At 44.0% G+C, this 16,523-nt stretch overlaps 1 protein-coding gene across 2 annotated transcripts; it reads right to left on the bottom strand.

The window, feature by feature from the left end:
- Window positions 1–253: 253 nt before the first annotated feature.
- On the bottom strand, window positions 254–15,787 carry inavaa (innate immunity activator a). Of its 2 annotated transcripts, none has more exons than XM_052052854.1 (10): window positions 15,404–15,787; window positions 9,357–9,437; window positions 9,141–9,274; window positions 7,384–7,506; window positions 6,013–6,247; window positions 5,876–5,929; window positions 4,051–4,216; window positions 3,812–3,961; window positions 2,539–3,124; window positions 254–911 (listed from the first exon to the last, which is right to left on the bottom strand). In XM_052052854.1, exons 2-10 carry the CDS (start codon window positions 9,418–9,420, stop codon window positions 819–821), a joined length of 1,605 nt encoding a protein of 534 aa, XP_051908814.1. In that variant the 5' UTR covers window positions 9,421–9,437; window positions 15,404–15,787; the 3' UTR covers window positions 254–818. The 2 variants fall into 2 exon arrangements, with proteins under 2 accessions (XP_051908814.1, XP_051908823.1); XM_052052863.1 differs by having other exon boundaries at window positions 3,812–3,958; window positions 15,404–15,784.
- Window positions 15,788–16,523: the final 736 nt, after the last annotated feature.

Below are 16,523 nucleotides of genomic sequence, written 5' to 3'. Positions count from 1 at the left end.
AAACATGCATGGCAGGTTGATTGAACACTCTAAATTGTCCCGAGGTGTGAATGTGAGTGCGGATGATTGTCCCCCGCCTACTGCCCAAAGACAGCTGGGATAGGCTCCAGCACGCCCCATCCCTTGTGAGGATAAAGCGGATCAGAAAATGAATGAATGAAAGTTGAAAACAATGACATAATAGTTTCATACACACTCTCTGCTTTGTAGTTTTGTAAAAAAGGTATGCCCAAAACAGACGATGTCCGCAATGTTAAGTTGTACATTCTTTACTAAATAAATATAGAAAATAATTACAACGATCTGGTTAGTCTAACGGCATTCTGCAAGAACAACAGTCATCAAAGCACCTTCAAAGTCATCAGTGAGGAATAATAAATCTTCCAATTCAACATACTCCATGTTACATTTGAACGATATGTGACACACAAACCAATGCATTTATGTCAACCCTGTAGTAGTCTTAAGTAGGCACGAACAACAACCTTCAAATAGATGATAAATAGAAACATGTTATATTAGGAATGCTTGGTGAACATTTTGTGTGCAAATTGTACGAGTTCTGCAGAAAACATTATGAGTGCCAAACCGGAGAACAATCTCCAAAAAAAAAAGAAAACATTTGAACATAAATACCTGACGTGAAGATTTAAATGACAAACGAGGGAGAGGTATGCTCATCTGGGGGTGCACAGTTGCTGCAGACGGGATAATCTCAAGAGTCCAAATACTTAATAAATACAGACTTAAATAGGAACGATAGAAAGGGCTAGCTAGCAAAGATCATACAAAGACTAAAAGGCGTTATTCAAGGTGAGCTACACCTGGCTCACTATTTCATGGTCCTCCGCCACAAACCACTGGACTGGGGTCCCGTCTGCAGCTCTCTGGAGAACCAAATTACCTGAACCCTGCGAGAAAACACAAAAGAATAGAAATGCTTTCAGTGTCGGTGTAGAGCAGCACCATCTGCCCATAGGGTGTCATGACATCAGATGGTAACCAGGGGTGCCAGCATTCGGGCAGCACACAGCAATGGCATTTAGAACTCGCACACAATATCATAAATAACTATTTATTATCATAAATAAATAATATACCACACAGAGTGGACGTAAAAGGTCTACACACCCCCGATCAAATGCCAGTACAAGAAAAAGAGGTCAAGATAAATTATTCCAAAACTTTTTCCTCTATTAATGTGAACTATGACCTATACAAGTCAATTGAGGGGGAAAAGGGAAATCGATTATACTATTATATACCAGGGGTGACCATTACATCGATCGCGATCGACCAGTAGATCAAGGACTGGTCCCAAGTCGATCCGAAGGGTGTAGAGCGGAAAAAATCCAAAACATTTGTGTCTCCGTGCATGTTGGTAATATATTTGTTGTGTTAATGCACACTGCACCCTAATTATCCGATCATTCTCACTTTCACGAAAAGTATTGAAAATAGATAAGAAAAGAAAGCGGGTCATCTTTAATCTACGGTGATGTGTAACTGCATCACCGGAAGTTGTTAGCGCTCAGCAGTCTGCAGTTGCAGCTTGTGATCGGAGTTGTTCCGCTATATATTTTATCGTTCATCATCATCATTATTCTGTTTCAGAGTTTGTTTTGTGTAATTCACCGAGGGGAAGGGCAAAGAATGGGAATCTGGATGCCCAGAGAAGCATTTTAAAATGGTATGGGTGAGCTACGATCGTTAACAGGCTGCCTAAGTGCTTCGCATGGCTCAGCGTCAGGCTGTTGCACATCATGGCATATGTGTGTACAGTACGTGCGCGTGCATGCGCATGTGCACTGTAACGGGTCGATCGCTGGAGGTTGGTTGATCGATCGAAAAGTAGATCTTTGGTCAAAAACGTTTGGGCACCAATGTATTTGACAGTGAGAATTAAAAAAACAAAACAAAGGGAGATAAGTTTTTGCACAAGTGTGCACACCCTCTTATAATGGAGTCCTTTAGTAACTCCAAATAAAGTTCAGATGTTCTCTCCATCTCGTGTATGTGTGTGAAAACTATTTTTTCCCACAAATTAATAGGTCAGTCCACACGTGTGCGTGTTATTTTTTCCCCAGTCAAAAATGCGGAAAAGAGGTTGCGGTCTGTTTAAGAATGCAATGTTCATGGTTGAACAAACAGGCTCGTTTTTTCCTAATCTCCTGAAAAATGCTGATCATGGAGGTACACGGATTTCGCTCGACGCCAGCGATATATCAAATCACATTATTATGGACTAGTGTCATGACTTGGAGACATAAAGCATTGATTATAACTGGTCACAAAATATACAGTGTATGCATTATGTTACTACACACTTGTATCATGACAAATGTTATTTGTCTTAATGAAAAAGAAAGGTAAAAATAGGGAGGTTTTTTAATTCTTAATTCTTTGATTATTTTTTTCTTTTAGTGAAAAAAAGCTCAGTGGAAAATAAAAAAAGTGGTATTCTTAAACGAGATGAGCATTGTACTTGCACAGTGACGTTTAAGTGGGAGTCTCCCAGCCGGCTGATGTCGTACCAACCTGATTAAATGGCGGCATGTGCAGTAAAGTGGGGCTCTTGGCTCCCAGTGGACTTTGCAGCTCCTCACAGCCTCGGACCAAGTTGTGGCTCTGACTGCGCTGGCGCCAGGACTTGAGCTCCTCTGACACCACCTCCTTGGGCATGATGCTAGGGTACTCCTTCAGCGAGGGCGTCCGCATCACCCTTGTGTAAGGGGGTGGGAGCTTGAGCATCTTCCTTTCAGAAGCCGTGCCCTCTTGCCATGGTCTTTGCGACACCAAGTGCTTGCTCGAATCCTGAGGTGAGAGGAGTGGCGCGTTCCCGCAACCTAGTGGCACCTTCTTGGGTGCTGCCGAGTGGAAGCCGTACGGTGGAGGGGAGAGCTTGGGGATCTCCGTGGGCACATCCTGGCCTGGCATGTAGGAGGAGGTGGAGTGCTCGGAGCTGCTGTCCTCCGAGCTGGACTGGTACGCCCGCAAGGAGGAGGACTCCGGGGAGAGCACCAGGAAGTCGGCAACGCAACGTCGCTGCGGCAGGCGGGATCGCACTCTCAGAGACGCTGAGCTGGGGCACTCTTTGTCAGCAAATGGCTTATTTTTGGGAAATCTGTGTCGACATCACACACACTTTTAGGTCGTCAAAGTAGTGTAACACATTACAATTCAGTCACACTGTACTAAAACTGACTTCGGCTGATAGTAATCCCCCCCTCCCCCCCCAAAAAAATACTGTGCGTGTGTGTGTGTGTGTGTGTGTGTGTGTATATGCACACACAAAATCGATACACACACATATCTATTTTCTTCACAAGGCTCGCGGGCGTGCTGGAGCCTATCCCAGCCGTCTCCGGGCAGTAGACGTGGGACACCCTAAATCGGTTGCCTGCCAATCGCAGGGCACACAGAGACGAACTACCATCCACGCCCACACTCACACCTATGGCCAAATTAAAGTGTTCAATCAGCCTGCCATGCATGTTTTTGGAATGTGGGAGGAAACCGGAGTACCCGGAGAAAACCCACGCAGGCTCGGGGAGAACATGCAAACCCCACACAGGAAGGCCAGAGCCAGAATCGAACCCTGCACCTCTGCAACGTGAGGCCGACGTGCTCACTCGTCGACTACCTAGATGTGATTGTGACCGTGGATGTTTGTTTGTCTCCACGTGCCCTGCCTTCCTTTAAATTCTGAAGATGTTTCCTTCACATTTTGGAACCTAGCAACAGCGCTTATTAAGTAGTGTGCACTTTTCTTCTTCTTTTTTGTTGTTGTTGCATGTTTTGTCGCGTGTACCTGAAGGACTGGGAGTATTGTCGGCGCACATGCAGCTCTGGTGTGGTGGGGGCACTGGCGGAGTGACTGTGCCGCAGCGCAGAATTCTTAATGAACTGCGAGAGAGGAATTCTGTTGGAGTCTGCCGAGACCTGCGCTCCCGTTGTACTGCTTGGCGCAGATGACAAAATGAGACGGGTTACATTTTGGAAATACTGACATGAGAGAGTCGCAGAGAGGCTGGAATTTAAAACTCTCACCTGGAGCTGCTGCTGCCAGCAGGCTGAGGTTTTGCAGCCTTGAGATAAGGCTGGTCCAGACTGGACTCCTTCCAGGGAGAATTCTGGATGGGAGAGCGCTCGTACTCCACATTGGACATCCGCAGGTTGGAGACTGGCGCAAAGGCAGGACCGAGGGAGTCCACATCTGTGCAGAAGTCAGCATATGGCGTGAGAGCACTCAGGGAACCTCAATTCAGACGTATCAAAGGATGGGATTGACATGAGGATTATGGGATTTCTCTTTGGCTTTTTGTGGCTTTTTCAGAATGGACGAGGGTCTTTTAAACGGTCAAGACTATGGCGATGTTCAAGCAATTTTGCCCAGAGTTTCAGTGTGAAGATAGATGGCAGCTCTTGCTGGTGTCACTCGCAAGACCAGCAGCAAAAGTAACAACAAAAGCGGTCAAGAATCAAACACTCAAACATTCAGTCACTGCGCAACCCACTCTCGCAACTCAGCGTCACACATGACTGACTAACATGTTGTTGCGGCCCTGCTGGTCGCTGGTGACACGAGCAAGATTCCAGATGGTCACGAGCTGGCATCAGCGGCTGGCAGGGGCCCAGAAATACGCTGACCTGCTGAGGCTCAGTTTCGAGAGCCGGTTGCCCTTTGAACAAAAGTTCCGCTGTTCCAATCTTGGCTAGGGATGAGATTTGATATGATTTTTAGGAATCCGATCCCATTATTGATTCTTTTGAACAATTTAATTCTTTGCTGATTCTCTTATTAATACTTTTTTTTAAGAAGACGAAACAGGTTGATTAGCATTATTGTTTTATGTCTTAGTTGTACCTGTGAGGAAATTTTTAAAATTACCACGACATCAAACCCAACAGTTTGCTATGCTCTTGCATATTGGTGCCGTTTTCTCCCCTCGACCAAATATACTTTGCAGGGCCTGCAAGTTGTCCTGTTATGCTTTCTTGTAAAATGGAAACAAACTTTCCAGGCACCATGTTTCTTGCTAGCCACGCCAAGTAAATAACATTGCTACACAACCTGCGCGAAACGTCATTCGTATAGACTGGAATTGATTGGGGATTTGTTCGGGGTTTTTTTTTGACAAAAACAGCAAAGGATGCCAAGTAATTGAAATTGGTGATAACAGCAAGACCAGCACGAAAACACAACAGAACCATGCTGGGTTATACTACTTATTTATTTAAAATAAGATCATGGCCAGTCGTCATGTGGATGACTGACCAGCCAAAGATTGTGTGTGCTGTTACCAGTTTTAGGATTCAACTTCCTGTTTTCATTCAATTTCCATTGACTTGACAGGACTCTCAGTCGCTATTGAGCAGATTTTGTAAGCAAACGACTTTGAATTTGTACCCGTCTTTTATGTAGTGCGTTTGAGTCCATATGTTTTGTCTATTGCTATGTTAGCTTATTGTGCAAACCCATGACTGGACTAACTCAAGGTCATGTGTTAGTCATATGCCAACAAAAGATAATTGCATTTTACATGACAGACTAAATATGGTTGATTTCCTTTTACACTTGTGTGTCTGACAGCTATTGTTAATAAAGAATACATGTTTAGAGATGTTTATTATGCCTTGTTAGTCATTAAATTCAAAGAGTGTTGTTTCAAACACCTGAATGTTCGACTAGTTAAGACTAGAAAAGACTGTGGTCCAACTTTGAGCTCACACTGTTTTGGTCAAGCAATGTTCTTACAGTTCCACTTCAATTTTCGTCTTAGTGAAGGCAGAATTACTCCTTTAGACTTCATGTGCCAAATACATATGGACATCCCAGTCCAGTAACTAGGATGAGAATTTTGTCTTCTCTTACCTTCATCTAGGGCCACCACATCAGACAGCGAGCTGTCGTCAGACATGTTCAAATCTGGATTAAAATAAAAAATAAAAAGTCAAATTGAAGCTAGTGCAGTACCAAGTTTGGCGTTAGGGGGCAGAAGCGTCACTAACCTTTGCTTTTAGCAGTGGCCTCACCGATGCACGGAGAGCTGCACTCACTCCTGTTCCTACACTGGAATAGGGCCTCCTGCAGCTCACGCACCTTATTCTCCTCGCGCTTGCACTGCTGCATGCGGCTCTTCTTCTGAGGCTTGCTGAGCTTCTCCTCCAGCGAGAGTTTGCGCGCCGCCTCGTAGATCTGTCGCTGGAGAGCCAGCTCCGTCTCAAGGCTGTGCAATTCAGAGTCCTACGGCCAAGATACTCTTATTATAGCAGGAGATAGACTGGACTGGGGCATCTCAATGAGTTTGAATATTGTGGAGACATTTTATTTCAGTCGCTCAGTTCAAAAATTCTAACTCGTATATTACATGGTAGTTTCACTACACACTCGGGCTAGAGGTTTCATTGATTTTTAGAGATTCTTTATTGACCAGGTCATGATTACTTTATTTTTGAGCTGCTTCCATATTTTGAAGTGCGCTCTCACTGTTACGATGACAAGAAAGACGGTCGAAGGCAATCATGAAGTATATCGTGTGAAACTAAATTGAGCTGGAGGGTGTGCGACGTTACTCCAACAACAAATATGATGGCTTATTTTATGATCTTAAATTCGTGAACATTTCAAAAGTTAATTTATTAAGATCATATACTTATATAATTCAAATTGAGAAAAATCTTTCTCAATCCCCCCTCTATTTATATTATGTCTGTGAAATTGAATAGTAATAGGAAAGAAATTTACTGGGGGGCAGGGGGGACAAACATGTTTCAAGGCGGGCAGCCCAAGTTGGTGGACTGGTTAGCACGTTGGCCTCACAGTGAGTGCAGGGGTGAAGGGTTCGATTCCGGTTCTGGCCTTCTTGTGTGGAGTTTGCATGTTCTGCCGTGCCTGCGTGGATTTTCTTGGGGTATTCCGATTTCCTCCCACATTCCAAAAACATGTGTGGCAGTTTAATGGAACATTCTAGATTGTCCCTTGTCCCAGACGCATGTACCCAAATGGATATGGTAAATTTAAACTGAACAACCGCACAAAACACAGCCACAAAATGTCACTGATATCATGACACTGACCTCTTCTTTTTTGGAAAGTACAACATCAATAGTTTGTCTTAGAATAATTAAGGATGTGGACAAGTGCAACCTTAACAGTTTTAGCATGCTGACTCATGGCATTTGGTAATGTGGAAGGCTGTTTAAATATTACTGGAAGTCGCTTTTGCAATGCACTCGTTTTGCTTTTGATCTGCACTAAAAATCAGACCAGTTGGGCGCCAGGTCGTCCCCAGCCCGAGGCTTAGCTGTTTATGTAGTAGCTGTGTGGCTGGAGCGCAAGGCACATGAACTTCAAGGTATGTATGCATGAATGTTCCATACCTCTTTTTTCAGATAGATTAGACCTTCGTCTAACTTGAAGGATGCACCGATCCTCCTCCTGACCTGCGGTGGGTTCTCATCAGGCATAAGAGGATAGTCAGAGGGCAATTTACCAGTCAGCTCCTGCAGAGGAAAAAAAATAGTTCAATTCTTTCTCAAACAGACCACAAATGTCATCATGACAGTGCATTGAGGTTCGGAATGTGACTCCTGTAAATGGCAAATCCACTCATATTGACATGCACAATTTTTAAAATGTATTCCCAGCAAGGGCTCTCTCATAAGATGGAAGAAAGTACACTAAACCTGTGTAGCAACCTGTTGCCATTCAAACAACAGAATAAAAGTGGGCTAAAGACTGGAAGAAATCAATTTGTAAATAGAGACCATGTCTGGCCCGGGAACGCCTTGGGGTTGCCCCGAGAGAGATGGAAGAAGTGGCTGGGGAGAGGGAAGTGCGGACTTCCCTGTTAAGGCTGCTGCCCCCGTGACCTGACCCTGGATACGCGGAAGAAAATGGCTGAATGACGGATGGCATTTGTCAGTGAAAGGACTACCATTATCATTATTTCAGAATTCCTACTTAAGGGGACAATTCTGTTTGGGGATGTGCAGTGAGTTTTTTTTTTTTATTGTAAAGAGGGTGCTCTGGCTAAATACATTTTGGAAAACACTGGGTTAATCATCACAATATACAGTTTTATTCGTTTTCGGATAAAAATGTATTTTTTAATGGCGAACCGGAAGTCGAGTGGTTGCCATGTCGGCTTCACAGTGCAGCGGTACCGGGTTAGAGTCCAGCTACGGCCTTCCTGTGTGGAGTTTGCATGTTCTCCCTGTGCCCGTGTGGTTTTTCTCCGGGTTCTTCGGTTTCCTCCCACATTCCAGAAACATGCATGGCAGTTTAATGGAGCACTCTAAATTTGGTGTGAGGGTGAGCGTGGATGGTTGTTCGTCTCTGTGTGACCTGCGATTGGCTGGCAACCGGTTCAGGGTGTCCCCCGCCTTCTGCCCAAAGACAGCTGGGATAGGCTCCAGTACACCCCGCGACCCTCGTGAGGATAATGCGGCTCGGAAAATGAATGAAGGTATTCTTTCACACTATTTCTAGTTGGAATACTGATGTTTATTTTTTTTTATGTGCCCCCATGCTGGTCCATAAGTGGGCCTTGCTACTTTAGTATAATATTCAAGATTTGTGTTGTACATTGGCGTTGTTACATCAGGCCTCTTTGGCACCATTGTGTTGCTGTGACCTTTTTCTGGCTCTGCATCTTCCCGTCTACAGTATTTGCACTCACAAATCTAGCTGAAACCGGTTCAACTGAGAATATGCTATGTCTTCTGATAGTTATTGCTCGCACAAAACGGCAAATATTGAAGATAAAAGGCCTGGGTCAATTTCCTCACAACTTCTCAGTGCGCCAAGTAAAACAAAGCTCTTAATGAGTCCTCTTAGAAGTCCACACAGAATGTCCAACACTCTCTCATATACTACTGAAACGATCGCATGCACATGACTGAAATCTTCTCCCACTGCCGCTTCAGTTAAGCTACTTGCAGGCTGCTGGGCAGGGATTAGTGAGGTGAGCTACTGCAGAGCAATAGCGTCGCAATCGAGTATTTCAGTGGCGTACGTGATCGGATTTCAGTTGTGAACGTGAGAGGTAATCCTGAATTAGGTGCCCGATGGCGCCTGGGAAGGGCAACACCCATGATAACGACGACTGCATCATCACGATTGAGGCATCACTCACGGCTTCTCGAATGCACAGCTTCCTGAGTTCCAGCAGGCAGAGCTCCAGACGACCCTCCAGTGACTGCTGCTTGAGTTTGAGGGCTCTGGTGTACGTGCTTGTGTCCTTGACGGGCGACGTGGGACTTTCTGGACCTGGCCCGCAAGCAAACTTCAGACGGCGACACACACCAAGTTTCATCCCGTGGAACCTCGAAGTCAAGGGCATGCTTCTTACCCGAGTGCAATATGATCCCACTGTCAGTGTCGCTGATCTCCTCTTTGCTCTCAATGGCCGTCATCTTGACTCAGGAACTCTCTGACATGAAGTAAGGAGACATAATTGACAGTGAGCAACCACATCATTCTAATGGACCTCGCTCTGTAGGGCAGGACCCTTCAGGTTGTCAGCGGTTCGGGCCCCAGCAGCATGGATGTGAAGGCCCTCTTCAATCACTGCATTTATGAATAAACGACCTTTCTGGATACATGTCATAATGTGCGTGATTTAGGGGTCTTCAACATGCCCGAGCACAACTCACAAAATAGCTTCCGACACTCGTTGACACAAAATTAGGTGTGCATGTCCACGTAACCGAACGCATGAAAATCGATGCGGAAGGAAGTGGAGTGTTTTGCTTTGAAGCAGCCATTTCAGGCAAATTGCAGGGCTCTCACTTAAACAAACTCCATCCCTTCATTCCAGTCACGCTTGTCTTTGTGAGGCTTGTGGGTAAGCTTGAGCCATACCCCAGCTGACTTGGAGCATGGTACATCCTTATTGTCTGGTCACGAGCAATCCAGACAAACAACCATTTGCACTAACATTCACACCAAACCTAACATGCATATTTTTGGAATGGGGGGCGGGGGGGGGGGGGGGGGCATCAAGCCAGAGAACTCGAAAAAAAGACAAGACCAATTGAAAAGGAACTCTAATTGGCTTGCATCAGTGATATTTTAGGCGTTCCAAGATGACATTGAAATATGCCCCAGTTCTTTCTTCCCCACGACGTGGCTTCATTCTTGCTGCCCGGCTGCTTTATGTGACAAAAGTGAGTGGAGAGTGCCTTTTCACACAACAATCCAGGCAGCCTTGTGCACCGTCTTCCTCCCTCCCACGCTCTGTCACAAAAGAGGCACACCCCCCACGGGTTGACTCGGCACATGTGTGGGGTTAATCCCCATGGTGGTGCCATGGCGACGGCACACGGCCGGCCAAAGGAGCGTGTCGCCATGAGGCGCTGTCGCCGGGGTGTTTCAAAAGTTTCACCCCCTGAAAAAGACAGCAGATGGGCTGTAGAAATGACCCCAAACTCCCGCCCCCATCACACCTTCTCTCATGCTCTGCACCTGTTCTCCCCGCTTGCCCCTCCCTCTGCCGCCTATTCAACCAGTGGCCTTTAAACACTCTGGGGGGCTTTGAAGTGGAAGAATGTCTCAATGCTGGGCTTGTCCGCTCTGCATCACGTCACAATAAAGACGCCTGAGACACGTTCAGAAACAGGCGAGCAGTATTCACATTTAGGGCCACTCGCTTGTTGTTGTGTGACCCCGCTCCGAAGGAAAGGTCAAATTGATGTATGCACACTTTTGGATGACCGTGGTTGATACTGTAACTGTACAATATATGTCGCATAAAAGTTATTCAGCAAAACATTTACACTGACTTGCTCTACTGGTTGAGCATATATGTACGGTCTCTAAAGCCACGCAAGAAACTGCCTTAACAATGAGTGGAATATGCTCAGCTTTGACTGAATGACATTTCTCAAAAAATTCATGATTTTGAAATCATTGCAGCATTTCAAAAGGACCCAAATAAAACTGTGAGCTTTGTCCCCCCCCCCCCCAAAAAAAAAAAAACAACTGACGGCACTCCAGGCCACTGTGCAGAACACAACACAGAGGAAAACTTTGTCAAGAATAGCCTCCCAAAAAGAGTGCCTTTATCCTGCTCTCTTTTAGGTCAATTCATTTATTCAGCATCTCACATGCTTGCTAGTGAGCCCTTGAAAAGCCCGATCACAAGGGATGGCATTACAGGAACTAACATGATTAGAGGATGTGCTTTGCTTGTCTCCTCCTTGTGATAATATCATGACAGCAAAAAAGGAAGTAAACAGCAGAGCTAAGAATGGAGGCATACGCTTCCTCCTCGGTGTTTGGAGAATGCTATCCGGGGCCTTTCCTGCTGGGATCAGGAAGATACAGAGCATATGTATTAGGATATGATCGTGCATTCCATATACAAACCCGAGCCATTCAACGCGGCAACTCATGTGCACTGAGAAGCAGCCGGTCGCACAATGAGGCGTAGGCAGCCTGACTCAGTGAAACAACAGTTCAACAAAAGGCCTTGTGTCAAGCCAGAGGCTTCAATATCCTGCTGAGGGTGCGATATGTGCTGACAACACAGGCGGGAATCCAGTTTGGGAGGAAAAGTCATGTGGGACTTACCCACTTGCACCCCATAACTCTTTCTGTGGTTGTGTTAGGAATGAGTGGGTGGCTGTTGTGGGGTGGGTGAAGGGGTTGGGGGAGGGGAGGTGGGGGTGGGGTGGCTGACTTGGTTGAAGCTGGGATGTTTCTACATTTTATCAAGCTGTTGAGGCACTAGCCACTTTTAGGCAGTTTCTATCTACAGACATGCATTTAAGTGTGTTTTTCACACACAGCTCGGCAAATTGCTGTCAATAGGGAATCACACATTAATAATAATAATAATACATTTTATTTGTGGGCGCCTTTCTAGAAACTCAAGGACACCTTACAACAAGCAGTTAAAATCACGAGTACAATGTTAAAAACAACATCAAATAAGATAAGAAAAAATACAACAAAAATAAATAAATAAATAATTTATTTATCATTGGGTTAATGAGATGCCTGCCCATGGGCAATGATTAAATACTGACAATTGCTTTCAACGCAACAAAGTAGGAGTAACAAGCATTAAAATTCACACCCCTCGTTCTGGCTTTCTGCTATTCCCTTTCAAACAGCAGCCTCTGTTCAACCCACCCAGCGAAATGGCCAAACGTGATGTGACAATATGACGGGCAGCGAGAGAGGCTTTTGCCCAATTGTGTTCCTGCTGTATCTGTGTTCTTGCTCGGTTGTGTGGTGCAGTGGAAGCTTCCATCCCAAGTTGCCATCAGTTCGTCACAGTACAGTTTGGCTCAAGTAAACCCAATCGGGCAGGATGTCATCATGCGAAATCATCGCTTCAACAATACAATGTGCAACTGGTCAATCAACCCATCCATGTATTTAATGAGAATCCAAGCAATCGACCTTACAGTCAGCTTAATCCAGAAACGCAGACTGGCCAATCACAGCAGTCATTAAACATTATTTTCTCAATTAAAGAAATCCTACAACACCATTAATATCCTATTTACTGGAGACAGTATTTTGCCACAAAAATGAAAAACTATTTTCAGTTTTTCTGCCACATTGACTTTAGTTATGAAGTGGTTTGGTTGGAGAATTTGGTGTTTAAATATTTACAGAAAAACCCCGAACTAGGTGCAACAACTAAACAGCTTGATTCAAGCACCTTTTTCATCTTATTTGAACAACGCTGCGATTTTCATCCATTTTAAATGGGTCCGGAACATAACCACCGCGGTTCGCTAGCTTTGTCTGTTTCAAAGTAAACAAAACAGTTATCTTCTCAAAAACATACAACTGGTATTAATTATATACAATTAGAATAAAAATGAGAATATGTGGTTTAGTGACAATACAATATGTGGCGCTAGCAAGCTTTGCCACCTAAGCTAACAGGGCTAGCTAATAGCTCATAATTGTAAAGTTTATACTGTGCAAGCATATTTCTTTTTACGGTTTCTCTATCAGACAAAGAGGTATTTTGTCTTAACGAAAGGCCAGTTCTGATTGACAAAGCCAAGGTTTCATTGAGCTTTGAATATTTTGTGATATATTTGTTGTCTATAAATGTTGGTACTTTGCTTTTAGAAAAGTCATTTTTAGTACAAAGCACATATGAGATTTTAGTAAAAGAATCATGCAGCCTACTGGCTAGACATCGAAAGTGGACCAAAAATGGCACGACTGATAATGATGACCGTCACACCCATCTTCGCAGCCCACCCAACCGTGAAAAGTTACATACACGGAAGGGAGTGTTGATGCCGTGAGATTATAAACGGGGATGAACTGTCTCTCAGATTTCCCCTACCACCCTATCCCATGAGGCTTGGGAGCTACAATCGCCTGGAATGCTGCCACTGACGTGCTCGTTACCACTGCGGTTGGCCTCGGAATTGCCAAGTTGGACCGGCCTGAGCTCGCCGAAGGGAAACGGTGAGGGATGCCTGAAATCAAGCCGAGGTCTGCGGGAACCCGACAATTAAAATTCTCGACGGAATGCTGATGCGTGGAAGAAAACCAAATGACTTTACAGTATGCCCAAGACCGAAGTCAAACTGAGGATCAACATGGGGCAGCGACAGGCCAGAGAAATGCGGAGGCTTGATTACATGTGCTCTGACAATGGATGGCATGGCACAAAAGTTTCCTTGTATCCACACAATGTGGGAGTAAGCCGAAACAAATCGAGCGCAATTTGTGTGTGTGTGTGTGTGTGTGTGTGTGTATATAGTGGCCACGTGGCTATTGTTGGTTGCTCCGCCAAATATCAATGTGAAGAAAATATTGTGTGTTTGCACCCAAGAGATATTTTAGGTCTAAGCATATCTTATATTGCTCCAATTAGAAAAAAATGTTTTGTTTTGTTTTGTTTTAATACCCTTTTCAAATTTTGTATGTGGGCCTCGGCCCACATAAAACTATTCCACATTGCGTCAGAATTTAGCCAGCGTTCATTGGTGATGGCCTCATCTTGGTCATGCGGGGGCTTGTTTACCAGCAGAGACAATGCAAAGGGTAATCAGCACCACCTGAGCTGAGTGCAGTCCATATGCTGAGCAGACCAGGCCACATAGAGAAGAGATGCTCCATTGTTCTGCGCAGGCAGGGGATTGTGACAACTCATCCCATTGAGTCGTACTTTCAGTAGGCCCAACAGGATGTAGATGCAGCTTTTCACCAAGGGTGAAATTCGATTGGGAGGTGTGCGGGTGTTGGGGACACTGCCGGGACCTGTTGTCTTTAGCACCGCAAGTTCGTCAACACGCGGAGTGTGACGTTGACTCTGCTGCAGTGGGCACAAACAACTTCAGTCACAAGTCTCACAGTGGCGTTTATCTGGGAAAAGACTATTGATAGGATATGCAGCGCATTTTGCCCACTCTAAGCGGTCACATATAGTGAATGAAATGGAATTTGATTAAAGCAACCTTAAGTCTTCAATGTGCTTTTCTTGAACCCGTGGATTGTCTATAGTCACGATCAAAACTTAACTTGGCAATTCTACGGCTGTGGAAAGGAAAGACAGCAAGAAAGTACGATACACTATGTGAAAAGTCTCTACCCATCATACACCATATCATTGTCCACAGTGGGAAAAGCGCCTCAGAAAGGAGTAGAACTGATTCCTAAGAGATGACTAACATGCAGGACTGTCACTATAAAACATTTTTACAATTGATTATTATAATCGATGAATCAAATAATATTTTGCATCAAAGTGTGTTACCAAACTTTTTTAAAGCAATTATTTGCCATTTACAACTAAATAAGATAACCAATATCACACAAGGGAAATTAATGTTGTTGGCCTACTCACTAAACCTTTTGAAAATGATTTGGTATCAGTCATTGTTTTCCAAAGTAAAAGCATATGCGTTCAAATGTCTTACTAAAAAAATAAGATAACCAGTTTGCTTTCATGAAGAATTGAAGAAATAAGAGAATAAATTACCTTTGTGAGGCTGAAATCCGAGGCTTTGCACAACTTTCAGTTAAACAGCGGCTCTAATTTCGAGGCTCTGGACAACATCCAGTTAAATAACGACTCCAAACAATTACTCAAATATGAAAACTGTTCTTGATAAATTTGATATTCATTGCGCAGACTGTGATTTAAGAGTAATTGATGGCTCTTTTGCATTACCAATTTACGTTCTGCAAGAATGCTTAAAGTCTGTTTGCTCTTTTCGACTAACATGGTAGTGTACTTGGGCAACAAAGTAAATGCCTCCAAATCGAGTCGGAATTCATATACATTCTAAGTTAAAACAAAACAAACTATTGTGATAACTGTCCAGAAATACAACGTGCACATGCAGAAACGCTGCTAGAATTGTCCTTGTACGAATACTCATGTTCTATCAGATAAATCAGTTGGTGACTTACTGTTTTCGTTCGTCTTCACGCCGTCATTACCGGTCCATCAGCAGTGAGACTTTCTCTAAAGAGCTGGTGGTCAAATGTGAAAGCAGAGCAACGGCTCTAGGATGTTCCAGTCCACTCTAAATTACTATTTGAAGGGGAAGTACGCTTTAGTTTGGTCCAACTAGCCAATTAAGGTCACGGTTACTGTACTATTTATACGATCTTGTATATAATGAAGTAATTACACTCTAAAAGCAACATACTTCCCTTTGTGTTTACGAAAGAAAGGTAACAGGAATCATCTTATCGCGAGGACTTCCACCCCTCCTTGTTGTGTTCGGAATGGTTCGGTCTGACTGATTTGAGACACGCTTCAGCCTTTTGACTTGTACACGCGACTAGTTGAGGTGACGCCTGCCCCCTTCGACCGTTTTATCTTTGCTTGTCTCCTCTACAGCTGTTTGGATTTAAAAAAAAAGACTAACAATACAGTTCAATACTCATTTTCTGGGAGTAATAATAAACTACGTATTACTGTGTTATTTTGTTTGATTGTCTGAAAAGAAGCCCCGGGTAAGGTTTATAAATACATTTTCATCCTTAAATCAGCTGCTCACAATTTTTGAAGATGCCACATTACTGTCCAGTTGTGTTGAAACACTTGACAAAATAATTTTGTTAAGTATTGATCAAGATTTACAGTAGGTAGTTCACATTAATAAATGCAGCACACTTTAATTCCTGCATAATACCTGTGGATACAAAATCTTTGTGAGCTTTCAAGGTGAGCTTTCAAGGTTTTAAAAATAGTTTTTGACTCTGAGCCATTATTAACATGGTCCTTATTAGCTAGTGTTAAAAAAATAAAAATAAACAATGTAAACATACATCTGAAATGGACCACTATAAGTGATGTGGTTTTCCCTTATTTTGCCAAATGTCTCCAGTGCCTTAACCGGACCCTTGGGTATCCCCGGCTTGTGTGTCCTGAAAAGCCTCCTCCAGATGGTCCGCTCTCTCCCTTGGCTCCGTGAAGGAATGAAAAGATCAGCTCATTAAACAAAGAGTCATATCCATGTGAAAGAGAGGTACGAGTCCTCGGGGAGACAAGCTGCATGCAAATCGATCGCCAAAACATTTA

Source organism: Hippocampus zosterae, chromosome 2, assembly GCF_025434085.1.
Source record: "Hippocampus zosterae strain Florida chromosome 2, ASM2543408v3, whole genome shotgun sequence".
Classification (NCBI taxonomy): domain Eukaryota; kingdom Metazoa; phylum Chordata; class Actinopteri; order Syngnathiformes; family Syngnathidae; genus Hippocampus; species Hippocampus zosterae.
The sequence above is the reverse complement of the archived record's forward strand: the minus strand, read 5'-3'. Positions and strand labels throughout refer to the sequence as shown.

Coding starts and splice junctions, on each gene's coding strand:
- inavaa (XM_052052854.1), bottom strand. CDS start 9,420: ATGACGGCCATTGAGAGCAAAGAGGAGATCAGCGACACTGACAGTGGG. Junction 9,275..9,356: donor TGGGATCATATTGCACTCGG/GTAAGAAGCATG, acceptor CTTGCGGGCCAG/GTCCAGAAAGTCCCACGTCG. Junction 4,217..5,875: donor TGTGGTGGCCCTAGATGAAG/GTAAGAGAAGAC, acceptor ACTTCTGCACAG/ATGTGGACTCCCTCGGTCCT.